The 21742-nt window shown below is 41.8% G+C and overlaps 2 protein-coding genes across 2 annotated transcripts in view; one reads left to right on the top strand and one right to left on the bottom strand.

Moving 5' to 3' along the window:
• The window catches only part of LOC110525707 (phosphatidylinositol 4,5-bisphosphate 5-phosphatase A), a 40933-nt gene extending 27724 nt beyond the window's left edge, over positions 1–13209 (bottom strand). Inside the window, exon 1 of the mRNA XM_036979816.1 lies at positions 12666–13209. The gene's annotated coding sequence lies outside the window, so the exon portion shown is untranslated. The remainder of the gene's footprint in view (positions 1–12665) is intronic.
• Positions 13210–19411: 6202 nt separating this feature from the next.
• LOC110525706 (selenoprotein M) lies at positions 19412–21742 on the top strand. Its single transcript, XM_036981739.1, has 3 exons — positions 19412–19441; positions 20326–20385; positions 20661–21742. Exons 1-3 carry the CDS (start codon positions 19412–19414, stop codon positions 20934–20936), a joined length of 366 nt encoding a protein of 121 aa, XP_036837634.1. The 3' UTR covers positions 20937–21742.

Raw genomic sequence — 21742 nt, 5'->3', positions numbered from 1 at the left:
AAATGTATCCTCCTTCGTTACAAGACCCCAGGCCGTACCTCGTCTCACTTAACTAGTCTAACTAGAACCACTGCATGCAGTCCTGACAACTATCAACATAACTATCTGAAAATTATTGTGAGTAGGTATTCTATAACCGAGAAATGGAAGAAACGATCCTCAGTAGGCTTTGAGAAGCTGGTATACTTTGGCTGGACAGAGTAGTAGAAGACTGCTCATGATGTTAACTGTAAAGGACAAGTCATGTCTGGGTAATAGGATTTGGTCTTTATGCAGAGGCACCATGTCCGATGCCAGTCACCTGATGGAATCCAACAAATTGTACCGGATAGTGTCAAAATGTAAAATAAAGGGCTCCAGTCATTAAGGAGAATCAGTAGAGGCAGAACACAAGGAAGTTGTGCTTGGATGACTGGAACATTAGACAGGCTCCATGGATCTGGACGACTAATGCCTGCATGTGGCTGAAATCAAAGGCTTTTGCAATCTTAAAGGGAAGTCAATTAAATACCCAAGAGTTCCTTCTTGCCCCGCTGCTATCTTTTAAAATTTGAAATATGAATTCCCTTCAAAAGGCCTTGCCAGAGGATATAACAACACAACATGATTTGGGGTTTTGGGTTTGGGATAGTGGATGAGAGTGAAGGGGGGTGACTTCCTAAACTGGACACTACAATTTAACTGGTGGGCCTGTGGTTACAGGAGCAGGATTGTATAGGCACAAAATATTTTGGGTCTTGTCTTGAACAGAAATTAGGACACATACTCAAATACTTTATGTCTCTCTCTTTAGGCAAATGGAGACGTATAGCTGCACATTAACAACAAAAAAGTGAATCCCTATCTGCTAAGGGTTGTTCAGTCTGTGAGCAGCAGAATGAGACCATGAGAGGCCTGTAGGGCAGAGCTATTGGCAGGAGCTGCAGTGACCCAGTCGAGGAGTCTAACAGGCTGATGATGAGACACTAGGGGTGTGATTGTCTGGGCGCCATTAGATACAGTACAATAAGCATATTGATGAACTGGAAACCCCAAACAATTTAACTGGTGGGCCTGTGGTTACAGGAGCAGGATTGTATAGGCACAAAATATTTTGGGTCTTGTCTTGAACAGAAATTAGGACACATACTCAAATACTTTATGTCTCTCTCTTTAGGCAAATGGAGACGTATAGCTGCACATTAACAACAAAAAAGTGAATCCCTATCTGCTAAGGGTTGTTCAGTCTGTGAGCAGCAGAATGAGACCATGAGAGGCCTGTAGGGCAGAGCTATTGGCAGGAGCTGCAGTGACCCAGTCGAGGAGTCTAACAGGCTGATGATGAGACACTAGGGGTGTGATTGTCTGGGCGCCATTAGATACAGTACAATAAGCATATTGATGAACTGGAAACCCCAAACTATCTATACATTATTTGAATTGCAGATTCCTTTGGAAGTTGTGTTTGGAAGTTATGATATAAAAAACATCCTGTTCTTATAACACGTGTAGCAATATGTAATGTTCCTGGGTTAATTACTTCTTCAAACTATAGTGAATGTATTTTGTATGTACTTTTTGTACTTTTGGCATTAAAAATAATTGAATGTCAGCAGGAAACAATATCAATCTGTAAATCCTTTGAAAAAATCCATAAAATGTGAAAAAAAGGGAAAGGTCAGCACTGTGAGTGTGAGTTCACCAGTTCATCAGGCCAGGGGGCATAGGCCACGCTAATAAAATAACAGTAACCGGAGTTGTAATGCTTTCTACCAGTCAGAGAGAAAAAAAAGAAGAAAAAAAGCTACATTAAGTTATATGGTTGAAATGACCCCGAGGAAAAGTAGAAAAAGAAGTCAAACTGAATGAAATAAGCCATTCTGAGGTGATATCTTGACTTCAGTTTCATGTACTTTAACACAGATCTCTTGGCAAGTGTGCAACAACCATTGGTCCGTATGTTCTAAATTAAGTGACTGACTGAAGAGATGTATAAATGGATTTCTTCAGGAATCCAATCAACCAATGACTGAATGAGGCCAGTCGCTTGTGTGGCCTATTTCTGCTCCCATTTCAAGGGCATTGTGAGAGAAAATTTGAAGGTCGGTTTAATTTGGTGTTTCAGTCTCAGATCTTATCTCAGAGCATGTCTGTGTATGTGTCAGGTAGATAACAACAGAGAGAGAGGGCATCTGTGTGTTTTAACAACATGATTATAAATCATGACCAGTATATGGGTGTTGTGGCTATTTCAATCAAGAGTTAGACCATGTTAATTCATTAGTGCAAATGTGTACAAACACGGATGCATGAGGGAACATCAGTCTAGCTGCACAAAGGATTTTTCCACCACTAGACATAACAACGCCCTAGGAGGTTTTTATTATACAATCACTATCCAGACTACTTGCTGAATGTTTATCTTCGCAATGGGCTCGGTGGTCCGATTCCTGTATCTTAACCCCTACCTCTTGCTCCACTTCCTGAAGCTGTGTAACTCAATTAGAGGTAAAAAGTAACATGAAAGAGAAGCAGAGTAGGGATAGATAACATGATTTCCGACAGTGGCATATGGGTTATATAATGATAGCACATAGTAGAGTGCCTATTGCAAACTGATTATACATAGGATAAATTAATTGGACTTAACATTTATATTAGCATAATATGATAATGATTATGCTAATATGATAACAATTCTGATAATGATAATGTAAAGAAGAACACTGTCAATGTTTGTTTATATTATTCCTTGCATGTTAGGGTATTAGGGGGTAACTAGCCCCCCCCCCCCAAAAAAAAAAACAATGTCTAATTGCTGACACAAAAAAAGCTAAGTTTAGAGAAGAAAATTGGTATGTAAACTAAATAAACTATAAAGGGAAATAAATGGCTACATTTTACACTTTTTTTTAGTTATTTCATGAAATGTTGTTTTTATAAAAGGGGAGTTTGTTTTAAGTACCAGGGTAACTGTACTTGTAAGTACACCCTGTTACGCTCTCCCTGCCTCCTTCACTGTGTTTTTGTGCTTTTATTTGTAGATTGGGGACAGGTGGAGCTGATTAGGTCGTTAAGGTGACAAGTTGCACCTGGGTTTGGGACCTAGAAGATAAAAGTTCCTGGTGCCCAGTCTTGGCTCTCTTTCTCCACAAGCACCATTTTGTTTTGTGATCTGGTTGATTATGTTTTTAGATTAGGTGCACCCTTCAACACATTTTACCTTCATCCATGCATCTCCATTACACCGAGGAGAATGTGAATCCAAGATGGCGTAGCAGTCAGACGTCTTTGTCCTGTCCCTTGTATAAATCGTTTTACATCTTTTTCGTCGCATATCCTTTAAAATATTTTGCTAAACCTCAACATCTAAATACTCTCCTGCAACCCGCCTCACCCAATGTGGCGTGGATCTGCTTTCTCTTCCTATAGTATTTACAGTGCCTTGCGAAAGTATTCGGCCCCCTTGAACTTTGCAACCTTTTGCCACATTTCAGGCTTCAAACAAAATGATATAAAACTGTATTTTTTGTGAAGAATCAACAACAAGTGGGACACAATCATGAAGTGGAACGACATTTATTGGATATTTCAAACTTTTTTAACAAATCAAAAACTGAAAAATTGGGCGTGCAAAATTATTCAGCCCCCTTAAGTTAATACTTTGTAGCGCCACCTTTTGCTGCGATTACAGCTGTAAGTCGCTTGGGGTATGTCTCTATCAGTTTTGCACATCGAGAGACTGACATTTTTTCCCATTCCTCCTTGCAAAACAGCTCGAGCTCAGTGAGGTTGGATGGAGAGCATTTGTGAACAGCAGTTTTCAGTTCGTTCCACAGATTCTCGATTGGATTCAGGTCTGGACTTTGACTTGGCCATTCTAACACCTGGATATGTTTATTTTTGAACCATTCCATTGTAGATTTTGTTTTATGTTTTGGATCATTGTCTTGTTGGAAGACAAATCTCCGTCCCAGTCTCAGGTCTTTTGCAGACTCCATCAGGTTTTCTTCCAGAATGGTCCTGTATTTGGCTCTATCCATCTTCCCATCAATTTTAACCATCTTCCCTGTCCCTGCTGAAGAAAAGCAGGCCCAAACCATGATGCTGCCACCACCATGTTTGACAGTGGGGATGGTGTGTTCAGCTGTGTTGCTTTTACGCCAAACATAACGTTTTGCATTGTTGCCAAAAAGTTCAATTTTGGTTTCATCTGACCAGAGCACCTTCTTCCACATGTTTGGTGTGTCTCCCAGGTGGCTTGTGGCAAACTTTAAACAACACTTTTTATGGATATCTTTAAGAAATGGCTTTCTTCTTTCCACTCTTCCATAAAGGCCAGATTTGTGCAATATACGACTGATTGTTGTCCTATGGACAGAGTCTCCCACCTCAGCTGTAGATCTCTGCAGTTCATCCAGAGTGATCATGGGCCTCTTGGCTGCATCTCTGATCCGTCTTCTCCTTGTATGAGCTGAAAGTTTAGAGGGACGGCCAGGTCTTGGTAGATTTGCAGTGGTCTGATACTCCTTCCATTTCAATATTATCGCTTGCACAGTGGTCCTTGGGATGTTTAAAGCTTGGGAAATCTTTTTGTATCCAAATCCGACTTTAAACTTCTTCACAACAGTATCTCGGACCTGCCTGGTGTGTTCCTTGTTCTTCATGATGCTCTCTGCGCTTTTAACGGACCTCTGAGACTATCACAGTGCAGGTGCATTTATACGGAGACTTGATTACACACAGGTGGATTGTATTTATCATCATTAGTCATTTAGGTCAACATTGGATCATTCAGAGATCCTCACTGAACTTCTGGAGAGAGTTTGCTACACTGAAAGTGAAGGGGCTGAATAATTTTGCACGCCCAATTTTTCAGTTTTTGATTTGTTAAAAACGTTTGAAATATCCAATAAATGTCGTTCCACTTCATGATTGTGTCCCACTTGTTGTTGATTCTTCACAAAAAATACAGTTTTATATCTTTATGTTTGAAGCCTGAAATGTGGTAAAAGGTCGCAAAGTTCAAGGGGGCCGAATACTTTCGCAAGGCACTGTATATTTACTTTACTGGAATCCCTCAACTGAAGCTAGCCAGCTAACTACTAGCTATCAGTCAGCAAACCATTGCCAGCAGTCATCAGCTAACCTTCCGCTCGGAAAACTCTCATCAGTTCGAACAATGTGACTCTAACCAGAGCATAACGGACCTGTTATTTTTATCCCCGGATTCCTACCGCAAACTGAAAATGTTCATCTGGATCTTCACAACTAGCTAACCGCAATCCTGGATGACTACTCCTGGCTAGCGTTTCCATCCCAGAACAAGCACCAATTAGCTTGAAGCTAGCCCGGCCAGGGCTCCTTTGCTACCACCGAAGTATACTCCTGGGCTACAATATCCGGACCCCTTCTACAGCCGTTACTGGGCATGGAAGCCCGCAGATCCCCTACGATTGGAATACCGTCATAATCTGCCCGAGGACTCCAACAGGCCCCTCAGGCGCGACGCCCGCTGAAGGCCCATTATGCTAACCAGCTAGGCCTGCTAGCTACCTAGAGCTACTTGGAACCCTACTAATTCCACGACTGGTCTATCGACGTCACCGCACGAAGAGGCAAAAACAGACCTACCCCCATCGCGACATCCCCCAAAGGCTAACTTTCTAGCCCCTGCTATCTGCTTGCTTGCTAACCCTGTCTGCTAACTGCTTGCTTGCTAACCCAGTCTACTAACTGCTAGCCCCTGCTAACTGCTTGCTAACCCTACCTGTTAACTGCCACCTTGCCCCGGTCTACTAACTGCTAGCTGCCGGCCCCAGGCCTGCTAACTGCTAGCTTACCAGCCCGGTCTGTAACTGCTAGCCCATGCTAACTGCTTGCTTGCTAACCCAGCCTGCTAACTGCTAGCTTGCCCCGGTCTACTAGCTGCTAGCTTGTTTAGCCCCGGCCTACTAACTGTTAGCTTGTTAGCATCGGCATTCATTACTCAATGCCTAGGTTTACCTCCAATGTACTCGCATCCTACCTTACCTTTGTCTGTACACTATGCCTTGAATCTATGCTATCGTGCCCAGAAACCTGCTCCTTTTACTCTCTGTTCTGAACATGCTAGACGGCCAGTTCGTATAGTCTTTAGCCGTACCCTTATCCTACTTCTCCTCTGTTCCTCTGGTGATGTGGAGGTTAATCCAGGTCCTGCAGTGCCTAGCTCCACTCCCACCCCCCAGGTGCTCTCATTTGTTGACTTCTGTAAAAGTAAAAGCCTTGGTTTCATGCATGTTAACATTAGAAGCCTACTCCCTAAGTTTGTTTTACTCACTGCTTTAGCACACTCTGCCAACCCAGATGTCTTAGCAGTGTCTGAATCCTGGCTTAGGAAAACCACCAAAAACCCTGAAATCTCCATTGCTAACTATAACGTTTTCCGCCAAGATAGAACTGCCAAAGGAGGCAGTGTTGCAATCTACTGCAAAGATAGATAGTAATACAGAACTCTGCAGGCTAAGTCTGTACCCAAACAATTTGAGCTTCTACTTCTAAAAATCACCTTTCCAGAAACAAGTCTCTCACTGTTAACGCTTGCTATAGACCTCCCTCTGCCCCCAGCTGTGCCCTCGATACCATATGTGAACTGATTGCCCCCCCATCTATCTTCTGAGCTCGTGCTACTAGGTGACCTAAACTGGGACATGCTTAACACCTCGGCCATCCTACTAAACTTGATGCCCTCAATCGCACACAGATTATCAGTGAACCTACCAGGTACAACCCCAAATCAGTAAACACGGGCACCCTCATAGATGTCATCCTAACTAATTCGCCCTCCAAATAGACCTCTGCTGTTTTCAATCAACATCTCAGCGATCACTGCCTCATTGCCTGCATCTGTAATTGGTGTGGGTCAAACGACCACCCCTCATCACTGTCAAACGCTCCCTGAAACACTTATGTGAGCAGGCCTTTCTAATCGACCTGGCCGGGGTATCTTGGAATGACATTGACCTCATACCGTCAGAAGAGGATGCCAGGCTATTCTTTAAAAGTGCCTTCCTCACCATCTTAAATAAGCATGCCCCTCTCAAAAAATGTAGAACTAGGAATAGATATAGTCCTTGGTTCACTCCAGACCTGTCTGCCCTTGACCAGTACAAAAACATCCTGTGGCGTTCTGCATTAGCATCGAATAGCCCCCGTGATATGCAACTTTTCAGGGAAGTTAGGAACAAATATACACAGGCAGTTAAAGCTATGGCAAGCTTTTTCAAACAGAAATTTGCAACCTGTGGTACTAACTCAAAAAAGTTCTGGGACACTGTAAAGTCCATGGAGAATAAGAGCACCTCCTCCCAGCTGCCCACTGCTCTGAGGCTAGGAAACACTGTCACCACCGATAAATCCACTATAATTGAGAATTCCAATAAGCATTTCTCTACGGCTGGCCATGCTTTCCACATGGCTACCCCTACCCCAGTCAACTGCCCGGCACCCTCCACAGCAACCCGCCAAAGCCCCCACCATTTCTCCTTTACCCAAATCCAGATAGCTGATGTTCTGAAAGAGCTGAAACATCTGGATCCCTACAAATCAGCCGGGCTAGACAATCTGGACCCTCTCTTTCTAAAATTATCTGCCGAAATTGTTGCAACCCCTATTACTAGCCTGTTCAACCTCTCTTTCGTATCGTCTGAGATTCTCAAAGATTGGAAAGCTGATGCGGTCATCCCCCTCTTCAAAGGGGGTGACACTGTAGACCCAAACTGCTACAGACCTATATCTATCCTACCCTGTCTTTCTAAGGTCTTCGAAAGCCAATTTATAAAACAGATTACTGACCATTTCGAATCCCACCATACCTTCTCCGCTATGCAATCTGGTTTCAGAGCTGGTCATGGGTGCACCTCAGCCACACGCAAGGTTCTAAACAACATAACCGCCATCGATAAGAGACATTACTGTGTAGCCGTATTCATCGACCTGGCCAAGGCTTTCGACTCTGTCAATCACAACATTCTTATTGGCAGACTCGACAGTCTTGGTTTCTCAAATGATTGCCTCGCCTGGTTTACCAACTACTTCTCTGATAGAGTTCAGTGTGTCAAATCGGAGGGCCTGTTGTCCAGACCTCTGACAGTCTCTATGGGTGTGCCACAGGGTTCAATTCTCGGGCCGACTCTCTTTTCTGTATACATCAATGATGTCGCTCTTGCTGCTAGTGAGTCTCTGATCCACCTCTACGCAGACGACACCATTCGGTATACTTCTGGCCCCTCCTTGGACACTGTGTTAACGAACCTCCAGACGAGCTTCAATGCCATACAACTCTCCTTCCGTGGCCTCTAACGGCTCTTAAACGCAAGTAAAACTAAATGCATGCTATTCAATCGATCACTGCCCGCACCTGCTCACCCGTCCAGCATCCCTACTCTGGACGGCTCTGACTTAGAATACGTGGACAACTACAAATACCTGGGTGTCTGGTTAGACTATAAACTCTCCTCCAGACTCACATTAAGCATCTCCAATCCAAAATTAAATCTAGAATAGGCTTCCTATATCACAAAAAAGCATCCTTCACTCATGCTTGCCAAACATACCCTCGTAAAACTGCCCATCCTACCGATCCTCGACTTCGGTGATGTCATCTATAAAATAGCCTCCAACACTCTACTCAACAAACTGGATGCAGTCTATCACAGTGCCATCCGTTTCGTCACCAAAGCCCCATACACTACCCACCATTGCGACCTGTACGCTCTCGTTGGTTGGCCCTCGCTTCATACTCGTCGCCAAACCCACTGGCTACAAGTTATCTACAAGTCTCTGCTAGGTAAAGCCCCGCCTTATCTCAGCTCACTGGTCACCATAGCAGCACCCACTTGTAGCACGCGCTCCAGCAGGTATATCTCACCGGTCACCCCCAAAGCCAATTCCTCCTTTGGTCGTCTTTCCTTCCAGTTCTCTGCTGCCCATGACTGGAACGAATTGCAAAAATCTCTGAAGCTGGAGACTCACATCTCCCTCACTAGATTTAAGCACCAGCTGTCAGAGCAGTTTACAGATCACTGCACCTGTACATAGCCCATCTGTAAACAGCCCATCTATCTACCTACCTCATCCCCATACGGGTATTTATTTATTTAGCTCCTTTGCACCCCAGTATCTCTACCTGCACATTCATCTTCTGCCGATCTACCATTCCAGTGTTTAATTGCTATATTGTAATTACTTCGCCACCATGGCCTATTTATTCCCTTAACTTATCTCATTTGCACTCACTGTATATAGACTTTTTGTTTTCTTTTGTTCTACTGTATTATTGACTGTATGTTTTGTTTATTCCATGTGTAACTCTGTTGTTGTATGTGTCGAATTGCTACGCTTTATCTTGGCCAGGTCGCAGTTGCAAATGAGAACTTGTTCTCAACTAGCCTACCTGGTTAAATAAAGGTGAAATAAAAAATACATTTAAAAAACCCTCACACGCCTACTTTCACACTTCACAGGTTAGTTTTCCTTTGTAGTTTTACACTTTGTTAGTTATTTAAATAAATATTTTTGTTACTCCTTAACTGCCAACGTGTAGACTCCCTTGCTTGTCACCATCTAAAAGCCAGGTTGTGACACCCCCCAATGGGTAGAAGATTAAGGGTTTCACACAAGTGTGTTAATATCATTTACAGTGCCTTGCGAAAGTATTCGGCCCCCTTGAACTTTGCGACCTTTTGCCACATTTCAAGCTTCAAACATAAAGATATAAAACTGTATTTTTTTGTGAAGAATCAACAACAAGTGGGACACAATCATGAAGTGGAACGACATTTATTGGATATTTCAAACTTTTTTATCAAATCAAAAACTGAAAAATTGGGCGTGCAAAATTATTCAGCCCCTTCACTTTCAGTGTAGCAAACTCTCTCCAGAAGTTCAGTGAGGATCTCTGAATGATCCAATGTTGACCTAAATGACTAATGATGATAAATACAATCCACCTGTGTGTAATCAAGTCTCCGTATAAATGCACCTGCACTGTGATAGTCTCAGAGGTCCGTTAAAAGCGCAGAGAGCATCATGAAGAACAAGGAACACACCAGGCAGGTCCGAGATACTGTTGTGAAGAAGTTTAAAGTCGGATTTGGATACAAAAAGATTTCCCAAGCTTTAAACATCCCAAGGAGCACTGTGCAAGCGATAATATTGAAATGGAAGGAGTATCAGACCACTGCAAATCTACCAAGACCTGGCCGTCCCTCTAAACTTTCAGCTCATACCAGGAGAAGACTGATCAGAGATGCAGCCAAGAGGCCCATGATCATTCTGGATGAACTGCAGAGATCTACAGCTGAGGTGGGAGACTCTGTCCATAGGATAACAATCAGTCGTATATTGCACAAATCTGGCCTTTATGGAAGAGTGGAAAGAAGAAAGCCATTTCTTAAAGATATCCATAAAAAGTGTTGTTTAAAGTTTGCCACAAGCCACCTGGGAGACACACCAAACATGTGGAAGAAGGTGCTCTGGTCAGATGAAACCAAAATGGAACTTTTTGGCAACAATGCAAAACGTTATGTTTGGCTTAAAAGCAACACAGCTGAACACACCATCCCCACTGTCAAACATGGTGGTGGCAGCATCATGGTTTGGGCCTGCTTTTCTTCAGCAGGGACAGGGAAGATGGTTAAAATTGATGGGAAGATGGATAGAGCCAAATACAGGACCATTCTGGAAGAAAACCTGATGGAGTCTGCAAAAGACCTGAGACTGGGACGGAGATTTGTCTTCCAACAAGATGATCCAAAAAATAAAGCAAAATCTACAATGGAATGGTTCAAAAATAAACATATCCAGGTGTTAGAATGGCCAAGTCAAAGTCCAGACCTGAATCCAATCGAGAATCTGTGGAAAGAACTGAAAACTGCTGTTCACAAATGCTCTCCATCCAACCTCACTGAGCTCGAGCTGTTTTGCAAGGAGGAATGGGAAAAAATGTTGTTCCACTTCATGATTGTGTCCCACTTGTTGTTGATTCTTCACAAAAAAATACAGTTTTATATCATTTTGTTTGAAGCCTGAAATGTGGCAAAAGGTCGCAAAGTTCAAGGGGGCCGAATACTTTCGCAAGGCACTGTAATCCGTTTTATTTAGAAATTCTTTAGTAAGTTATACTTAAAAGCTAAGTCTAGTTGTCTTATTTGAATTATTTAAATATAATATGGGAGGAAATGGTGTTGCATATGTCACCATTAAAATCCGCACTATGAGGAGATTTGATGTAAAGATCCTCTTTTTAACTCACCTGCACATACATTTTCTTTCTTTGTTGTTTCTTTTCTATACAATCCATTATGTACAATTGCACTAAATATGGAATAAATCAAGATTGAATCCCAGCAGTCTTTAAAATGACATTCAAGAGCAAAAGATTTTCTACAGTTTTTAATATAAAAAGGTATTCATTGGAATATAATATTGGAATGGAATATAATTGATAACACTAAATAACATTGGAATATAACATTTAATAACAATAACTTAAGTAATTAATTCAGTGTAACATTGATTTGTAGATACGTCTCAAATAAAACTATACCCTGTAAAATTGGAGAACAACTCCCGAGCCCACCTCCTGCACTGCTCACACCTAATCCAGTCCCAACACGTGACTGAAAACAGGGGGAGAGATGCCAATTGAAAAGCTCTCCCTTAAAAATGTAGCTAGATATATAGCTGTGTAAAATAGCTAAAGGCTACAAAGTAACATTAACTGTAAAGCTATCAGTCACTAGTGGAAACATTTACAACTGCAATTAAGTTACCGTTATCTTTTTATGTGTTTTACATAAACAATCTGGTTGTAAGGTTGCTAGCTAGCGCTCCTAGCAGTTTATGCTAACGAGCTAGCTGGCTAGCGTTTACTGCTAGTGAAGTTGCTAGCTAGCAAGTTAGCATAAACTAGTGCAAACTGGGATAGTCATTGTCTCAATGACAGGTAGAAGCACATTCATAACCATAAAGGGGTAACTAGCCCCCGGGGGGGATGTGGGTGAGTTGCCCCCAACACACTCATCCAACATATTACTTTACTCAAAAAGTATCTTTATTTTTCTGTTTAAACAAGTGGACTATATATCTTAAGGCTTTCCTACTTAAAAAATGTAAAAAACGCTAAAAATGTTTAAAAAAAAACACAATTTCAAAAAATTTGATCAATTTACCACAAAAACGTTGTGATGATATGGAGGAAATGTTTTGTTGAGCAAGAATAGTGGCAACCAGGGAAAGTGTTGGGAAAATAATTTGGTGACATCTTGTGGCCTTCATGTGAATTAAATGTGTGTGTGTGGGGGGGGGGGGGGGGGGGGGGGGGTCAGTTACCCCCTAGTACCCTACCATCAAGTGGGCTAGATGTATTTTTTTTATTTAATTTTTTTACTGTAGAGCTTGTAGTGGTCATGGTTATGTTAGGTAATAACTCTGGATGTTACAGTGAGTCAGAGGACACCAGATTAAATACATGAAACATCAGAAATAATATAATACGAACAAATATGAAAACATATGCACTCACTACTGTAAGTCACTCTGGATAACAGCGTCTGCTAAATGCCTAAAATGTAAACGTCTAGAATTGGCGGCAGCATGCAATGACGTGTCTTTACTATAACACAGTTACAAAACTAAATTACCTGTTCAGTCAATATCACAGATGAAAGGATGACAGGCGACGAGATAAACCCTCCGAATGAAGGATTGGTTAGTTAATTTAGAGTATCGCCTGATGCTTGTTCGGCGCAACCTCTCCTGGGGATGAATAGGTCTGAGCTATTACTGTATTTACGCCTTGTCAGAGGATGAGGTTTAAATAGCCTTCCACGTTACAATACTGTTATAATATCAGACCTGCCTGACGTTCTTCAAATGAAACCATCGACATCACAGCCCGTTCCACACTGGCGAGCAGATGAGCTACCAAGTGAACTTTTGCAAGGTTCCAAATCCACGCTCACGAGAAAAAGATAGGCTACATTTCATAAACAAACCAGGCGTACGTCCATATTCACCCGTTGCGCTTATCAGTTTATAGTCTGAATGATAAAACGGTTACACGACGAATGCAAGTACTGCGTCGATTAAACTGTTATTTATTGGACTGTTTAGTAGCCTTTGCCCTTTAAATTGTGAATGTGAACACTCTTTCGGCCGGTTCCGTACGCAAACGTCCACTACGACTACGCGTTGCTCTGTTGATGATGAGTAGCTACTCAGACAGCCTACAGTAGCGATTGTGGAGCTTTACCGCCGCACAGCGGTTAGATTTGTGAACTGGCTCTTTACAGAAATGGAACCGTGAAGGTTGCTCAATGTCGTGCAATTTGGCGAGGTGGAACGTGCGTCTTTCCGCATCTTTACAATATTCGTATTTTATTTTGAACAATATAATAAATGTGCCTTGATACCTCTTATTTACAATGTATTACATTCAGTCCATTCCGTGTCCACGGGCTAGTCTATACCCCCTCTAAGGGGTCTGTATACCTAGGCTACAGGCCGCCCACCATTCTACACGTGCATTCAAAGACTCCATACGCGCGCGCGACGTATCCATATTTAAATGTCATTGATACTAGAGCAGGTTTTGTTATGTCTCATGTGGCCTATTATGTAAACACGGGCCGAGTGTGGACTTCTTGTGTTTCTGAGTGTTTCTCAGTTAGGAGAGGCAGTAGGCTACACTTCAGTTCCCACGAACTACACAATAAAGAATTACTTCGGGCCCGAGCTACACCATCAAGCTCTTGATAATGAGGGAATAGAATGTCTCATTTAAAGCGACAGGATTATAATATTGCAAAATATATTATCATTAAACATATGTCCACCATCTATTAAAATGACAATAACTTAAAATTATAGTGGAGTAGGCCTATGCCATATTGGTCACAGAATACAAGCTCTGCTTTTCTAGTGACAATACAGAGATAATTTGCAATGCAACTAGGAGACAGGCATTCATAATTGAAAATGATTAATTATTCATATTCATGAATAGGTTTACCCACTGTCTGTATGCATAAGCACTGTGTATATCCTATGACAAATAGCTATGAATCTCTGAGCTGAAATGACACTAAATAGACTCCAGATTTAATAAACCTTTAAAAAACAGAATCCTAACGTCAGCATCAACACTAATAAAATGATCACTTTTAATGAGCTAAGACACTGTCGTGTCTTTGGCTATGCCGGATTAAGTGGTATGACATGCTATTCTATAAAATCCTTTCTCCGCAATTAATATTACCTGATTGACCTAATCATGTAAATGTAATTAACTAGAGAGTCGGGGCACCACAAAATAATATTTATAGAGCTGTTATCTTCCGAATAAACTCTTAAAGATCTAGTAATATTTTACATCAATAGCAGTCAATATTAATCGTCACCTTGATTCAGTCTCATCTGAAAGTTGTACATTCTTGGTTGTCTTCACGAACCCTGGCTAACAAGTTGAATCAGCAATAAAAAAAATGGGTTTAATTATTTATTTACTAAATACCTAACTAATCACACAGAATTACATATACAAGGAATGAATTATACCTTGATTACAAATTACGTCATAAAGGAAAACGACCCTAGCGGGCGGAACAGATATGACAGCTGGTTACACAAAAGAAAGGGGGCTGGGTTTGAGTGAAAGAGCGGGAAGATTGAGGGACAAAGGGAGAAGCTGTGCTATCGTAAATACAGTATCTTATGCATTCTAAATTACTGCCCATTTGGAAAAGGAAAATGCAATAAATATTTACTCTGAGCTGCACTTCGGTAGGTTGGTGGTAGATGGATGGCCGTGTTGCCAAACCGAGTCCTTTGTCATTTGAAGAATGTCTCTGGTTGTTAATTGGATACGTTGTAGTAACGTCGTTGTGTGGTAGACGGGATACTCTGTCTGTTCTTTCCTAGCCCGCGTTTGCAGCTGCTGTTGCTAACTCAACGGATAGGAGGTATCACTACTGTAGTGAATAAGAGTTCAAAGTTCATACCATTCGCAACCAAAGCTCATGCTGAGGTTGGCTTAGTTCTGTAGTTGACATGTTAGTCCTTTAAAGCAGAGGCTGCAGACCTCACGTACTTGGAACAGCAGGTTACATTTCCGTCAAGGCTTTATATAGTGGAGCAAGAAGGGTGTGTGGAAAGTTTTATAACCCATGTCTCTTCACAGGGGGGGCCACTGATTTGAGAAGAGCCCTAACATTATGAAAAGCCAAATCTCTCATTTGGAAGCTAAAATTAAATTTAATCTCTTCACCAATAATTTTCTATTCAAACATTTAAATTGAACAACAATTCCATGTGAATCCGATAACTCTGATGCGTAGACTTTCCACTGTAGAGTTTATGTCATCCTATCATTGAGGAGAATGTCTCAGATGACAACCGAACTGACATCATATTCATTAAGTACCACCGCATATGTTCAATTGGTCGGATTACCAGAATATAGTTCATTTCCCCCCACCTTCTGATGTTCCCAGAATCTATGTCAACCAAGGGTTTTTTCAAATGTCACTTCAGTAGGGTAGAGAGAGGAAAAAGGGGGGAAGAGGTATTTATGACTGTCATAAACCTACCCCAGGCCAACATCATGACACCACATATAACCTTGTTCTGAAGCTGTGATTACGAGCAACATTAAGTTACCAAGGCAACATCCCAGGGTTCCTGTCCACCACATACGGCCTACTGTACGACTTCCTGAATGACAGTGTAAAACCTCTGTAAAATTCATGACCTTCCCCCATTTATTGTGGTGGATGAGTCTGGCTCAGTTCTATCCCCAATGTGGCCATGGGGCATAGCAGCTATAAACTGTATTATTCTCACTTGTTTACCCACCAATTAGCTACTGTTTAAAGGTACAATCTGTCATTTCAACAGTCTGACCCACTTTTGTTTGGTAAAATGAGTGTAGCCAGTGGCACCTAGCGGCTGCTATGAGATGAGTTGAGCAATGTGCATATATAACTAAAGCGTACTTATTAGGGGGAGTATTGGTTCCACCCCAGAGGACAGCAAAGGGTGCACATTCCCCGTTCACACCTTTTGACTGTGTTTATGAAAGTTTGTCAAACTTTGGGTAAGCTAACTTTGGTTTCTGGTTCTGTGAATGTTTTACCACTTGCTAAAGTATATGACAGCCATCATGTAAATCAACGATTTGTGTTTCAGTGACATGATCAACGCTGTCTGCAAGGTGTGCTATTGACACCGATTTGTTGGTTGTGTAGGCCGGGAAAGTATAGCCTACCAGCATTGCTTGTATAATGTGAATTGAATCTATTTGATAATGTTGTGTATTTAATAAAGTATAAAAGTTTTGGTATTGCTATTTTGTAAATGAGCCGGGGTATAATTATGTTTGTATTTTTCAGAGCTTCAGAGAAGCCTTTGCTGCTCTTACTATCAGGTTTACTTTGTGTCCCTTACATCAGGTAGGCACGGTTTGGTATTTTGTTTAGTCAGCACTGGCAAAAGAGCTGGTATCACGGCAAAAGATTTGTGGATGCCTTATCAGGTGCACTGGTTTATTTTGATTTGTTATATGTTTCTTTTTATTTTTTGTCTTAATCTGGCACTATTTCCCTTGCGAGCCCTACAGGCTTTTCTTCTAAGAAAGCTATTTGATTGAAGAGCAGAGGCTAGTCCTATCCCAGTGGGAACAGACAATCAATTCAACATCTATTCCATGTTGGTTCAACGTAATTTTGTTAACATTATGTTGAAACAACATTGATTCAACCAGTGTGTGCCCAGTGTGATGTATTCAAGTGGGTGCCTGCATGCTAATTACCACAAGTTTTTCAAAGCTTGGCCTACCGAATATACAGTGTCTATGGGGTCAAGTTGCACTTCCTAAGGCTTCCACTAGATGTCAACCGTCTTTAATAACTTGTTTCAGGCTTCTGTTATAAAGGAGGGGGGAATGGGAGCTGAATGAGTCAGTGTTCTGGCAGAGTGTTTCAGGCTCGTGACGCGCGGACCTGACAGAGTTCGCTCTCATTCCAGTGCTTTTCTACAGACAATGGAATTCTCTGGTTGGAACATTATTGAAGTTTTATGTTAAAAACATCCTAAAGATTGATTCCATACATCGTTTGACTTGTTTCTACGACCTGTAACGGAACTTTTCAAGTTTTTGTCTGGACGTAGTGCTCGCGCCTCATGAAGATGGATTACTGGGCTGAACACGCTAACAACAAGTGGCTATTTGGACATAAATGATGGACTTTATGGAACAAATCAGTCATTTATTGTCGAACTGGGATTCCTGGGAGTGGATTCTGATGAAGACCATCAAAGGTAAGTTAATATTTATAATGTTATTTCTAACTTCTGTTGACTCCAACATGGTGGATATTTCTTTGGCTGGATTGGGCTCTGAGCACCGTACTCAGATTATGCTTTTTCCATAAAGTTTTTTTGAAATCTGACACAGCGGTTGCATTAAGGAGAAGTCTATCTTTAACTCTGTGAATTATACTTGTATCTTTTATCAATGTTTATTATGACTATTTCTGGGATTTGATGTGGCTCTCTGCAAAATCACCGGATGTTTTGGAATCAAAACATTACTGCACGTAACGCTCCAATGTAAACTGAGATTTTTGGATATAAATATGCACATTATCGAACAAAACAAACATGTATTGTGTAACATGATGTCCTATGAGTGTCATCTGATGGAGATCATCAAGGGTTAGTGATTCATTTGATCTATATTTCTGCTTTTTGTGACTCCTATCTTTGTCTGGAAAAATGGCTGTGTGTTTTTGTGACTTGGTTCTGACCTAACATAATCATATGTTGTGCTTTCGCTGTAAAACCTTTTTGAAATCGGACATGATGGATAGATTAACAAGAAGTTTATCTTTCATTTGCTGTATTGGACTTGTTCATTTGTGAAAGTTGCATATTTCTAAAAAATATTTTGGAATTTCGCACACTGCCTTTTCAGCGGAATGTTGTCGAGGGGTTCCGCTAGCGGAACGCCTGCGCTAGAATGGTTCATTTATCCCACCCTGCTCCCTGCTGCTAATGATTTGTGTGTGGAATGTGGAAAAATTCAAGGGGTCTGAATACTTTCCAAATGCACTGTAAATATGCTATGTAGAACAAACATGCCACTCCAATATGTAGAATAAGGAATCACGGCAACTCTATTCATGGGATTTCTATCTGCAACGTTCAAAAACGTTTTGCAACTGAATGTGGCCCAGGAATGCATTTGATGTGGCAAAGGGTCCAGACTAGACAGTAGTTGAACATTACCTTAGAGTAGCACATTGTGTTTTTCATGAGTACCTGCTGCAAGACCAAATGAGCAAGACCGTCTGCTCGGCACGAATCCGAAAGAGCAAGACCGTCTGCTCTGCACAAATCTACTCGCCGCGCAGGAATCAAAGGAAATTATGTTTTTATATTCATTTTTGCCAGCTTATTTCACTGTGTGTCGGTTTATGATGTAGATCTGAAGAAACTGGATGGTCTCGCAGAAGCAAAGCTGGAGGTAGGATATCGTATGCAGTTGTGTTCATATATTCTAATCTATTCTATGGTTATTGTAAACAAATTATTCCTCATCCACCAAACTTTACAGTTGCTACTATGCATAGGGGAGGGTAGCATTCTCCTGGCATCCGCCAAACCCAGATTTGTCTGTCCGACTGCCAAATGGTGAAGCGTGATTCATCACTCTAGAAACACGTTTCCACTGCTCAAGAGTCCAATGGCGGCGAGCTTTACACCACTCCAGCCAACCTTGTATAGGTTTGTTGATTGATGTATTCCAAGTGCTGATGGATTTGTAAAATGTATAGCGGTTTGCCCAAAAAAGCCCCAAAAAGAGATACACTAATCATACACTCTTCTTCCCTCAGGTCAAAGCCTTTGTGATCCAGGATATTCCTCTTTAGAATATTTTTCATTTTGGTGCTTGTGATGGCAGACGTGCAGAGATGTGGTAGGTAGGGGCTCTGCCGTGATATGGAAGCCATGCACTGGATAAGGTCTGGATTAACTTGTTGACCATGTTTATATCTGATTTAGCCACCTTAGAATAAATCAATAACAGCCTTTTCACTGATTTATAAACTACAATACATGACCAAAAGTATGTGGACACCTGTTCGTCGAACATCTCATTCCAAAATCATGGGATTTAATGTGGAGTTGGTCCCTCTTTTGCTGCTATAACAGCTTCCACTCTTCTGGGAAGGCTTTCCACTAGATGTTGTAACATTGCTGCGTGGACTTGCCTCCATTCAGCTACAAGATAATTAATGAGGTCGGGCACTGATGTTGGGGAGATTAGGCCTGCCACTATGGGCACTCTGTTCACAAAGTTGACATCAGCAAACCACTCGCCCACACGATGCCATACACGCTGTCTGACATCTGCTCTGTACAGTTGAAACCGGGATTCATCCGTGAAAAACACACTTCTCCAGCATGCCAGTGGCCATTGAAGGGGAGAATTTGCCCACTGAAGTCAGTCACGATACCGAACAGCAGTCAGGTCAAGACACTGGTGTGGACAACGAGCACGCAGATGAGCTTCCCTGAGACGGTTTCTGACAGTTAGTGCAGAAATTCTTCACTTGTGCAAACCCACAGTTTCATCAGCTATCCGGATGGGTGGTCTCAGATGATCCCGCAGGTGAAGAAGCTGGATGTGGAATTCCTGGGCTGGTGTGGTTACATGTGGTATGCGGTTGTGAAGCCGTTGGACCTACTGCCAAATTCTCTATAACGACATTGGAGGCAGCTTATGGTAGAGAAATAAACATGAAATTCTCTGGCAGCAGCTCTGGTGGACATTCCTGCAGTTAGCATTCCAATTGCATGCTACCTCAAAACTTGAGACATCTGTGGCAACTGCACATTTTACAATGGCCTTTTATTGTCCCTAACACAAGGTGCACCTGTGTAATGAACATGCAGTTTAATCATCTTCTTGATATGCCACACCTGTCACGTGGATGGAATATCTTGGCAAATGAGAAATGCTCACTAGCGAAATAAGCTTGTGTGTGCATGGAACATTCTGGGATCTTATATATATTCAGCTCATGAAACATGGGACCAACACTTTACATGCTACATTAATATTTTTGCTCAGTATAGCTAGTCTGACAAGACAGCAGGCAGGGTACTGGGGCGTGAAGGAAGTTGTCCTGGACTGGGGTGTCAGAAGCCTGTCCACGGGCATTGCATTTCCCTGTTTGCCTTCTTTTTATGTTTGTGACCCCTGACCCATGCCACCCCAGCCATAACCTGGTAATGTAGCACATCCCTAGGGCCAAACCTGAGCTTGTCCTCCTTAACCACTACTATGAAGATCTGGACGTAGGTGAGCTGCTGAAACACACTGAAGTTTTAATGTATCTTTATCACATCTCTGGTGTTAATAATTTTCTGTGCTGTTTGTAGGTTCTCACTAGTGAGCTATAATGGTTAATAAAATATTTGTCATAGAGATGCAAGCATGTAAAGGGTGGGCCTACCATTGCACAGAAATTGTATGAAAAACCTATTTGTGCAATGATATATCTTGTGAAAGAATAGGGTATAGAGAGTTCTTGTGAGGATATGCTTCTCACCTGTATGACTGCCCTGTTCAGTGCATCGCCCTGTCTGACATGGCCTGCTCTGAGATCAGCGAGCTGCTGGAGAAGTTGGGCTTCTACAAGAAGGCTCAACCTGAGGATGTGATCCCAGTGGAGTTCTGCTTCTCCCCCGCCAAGGACAGCCCCTTCAAAGGCACCCCCAAATCCCAGTCCTCCCCCTCCTCAGCCCCCCCCAGACAACGCTTCCTCAGAGTCCACGGAGAGGCGGAGAGGCCAAACACTATGACCTATAACCCTCACAGCAGTAAAGAGGAGTGTGGACCTGGATAGACAGGGCTACTCACCCCCAGTTCTGGTCCAAGACCAGTTTGTTTCTGCATCTCATAACAGAAATGTTTTGGATCATAATTACAAGCAGGTCCTGGATTAGCACTTGAGGGAACAGTCTCTGTAGCATCAGAAAAGGTTTTGAAGGTCACACTAAAATTGCATGTACATTTTTCCTGCTGTTTGTCCATTTATTTCTGGTGATGCGTATGATTTACCACAAAGTGTCAAGTATGTGGTCTCTCTGCTGATCTCGTGTGTAAAATGACTTCCTGTACACTGTGGAACTGAATGATGCCTGGTGTGTGGAGCTTAGGCACAAGGGGATTCAAGTGAAGGGGATGACAAATAGTTGTAAAAGAAAAATGTGTCACTCAATATTTTTGAAAATGTGTATACCATCCATTTGCCATTTCTAGACTATCCATTCTAAAAACAAATTCCCATTGCAAACACAATTGTTTTTTTTTACAGTAACAGACAAATTAAAGACAAACAATCAACAACAAATATTTAGAACTTAAATTGGTTTTAATTGTTAATTTACATTTAATTGTAGAGTACAAATTTATTTATAAAGCCCTTTTTACATCAGCAGATGTAAAAAGATGTCACAAAGATCTTATACAGAATCCCTGCCTAAAACCCCAAACAGCAAGCAATGCAGATGTAGAAGCACAGTGGCTAGGAAAAACTCCCTTGAAAAGCAGGAACCTCGGAAGAAACCTAGAGAGGAACCAGGCTCTGAGGGGGGGCCAGTACTCTTCTACAAAAACAAGGAATTATAATGTGTCCAAGCATGTACAGTG

Source organism: Oncorhynchus mykiss, chromosome 6 (genome assembly GCF_013265735.2).
Source record: "Oncorhynchus mykiss isolate Arlee chromosome 6, USDA_OmykA_1.1, whole genome shotgun sequence".
NCBI classification, from domain to species: domain Eukaryota; kingdom Metazoa; phylum Chordata; class Actinopteri; order Salmoniformes; family Salmonidae; genus Oncorhynchus; species Oncorhynchus mykiss.
The sequence above is the reverse complement of the archived record's forward strand: the minus strand, read 5'-3'. Positions and strand labels throughout refer to the sequence as shown.

Excerpts from the sequence above, each read along its gene's own strand:
- LOC110525706 (XM_036981739.1), top strand. The coding sequence starts at position 19,412 with ATGCCATACACGCTGTCTGACATCTGCTCT. Across the intron at positions 19,442-20,325 it reads CGCTGTCTGACATCTGCTCT|CACATCCCTAGGGCCAAACC; the intron begins GTACAGTTGAAA and ends CTGGTAATGTAG. Across the intron at positions 20,386-20,660 it reads ACTACTATGAAGATCTGGAC|TGCATCGCCCTGTCTGACAT; the intron begins GTAGGTGAGCTG and ends TGCCCTGTTCAG.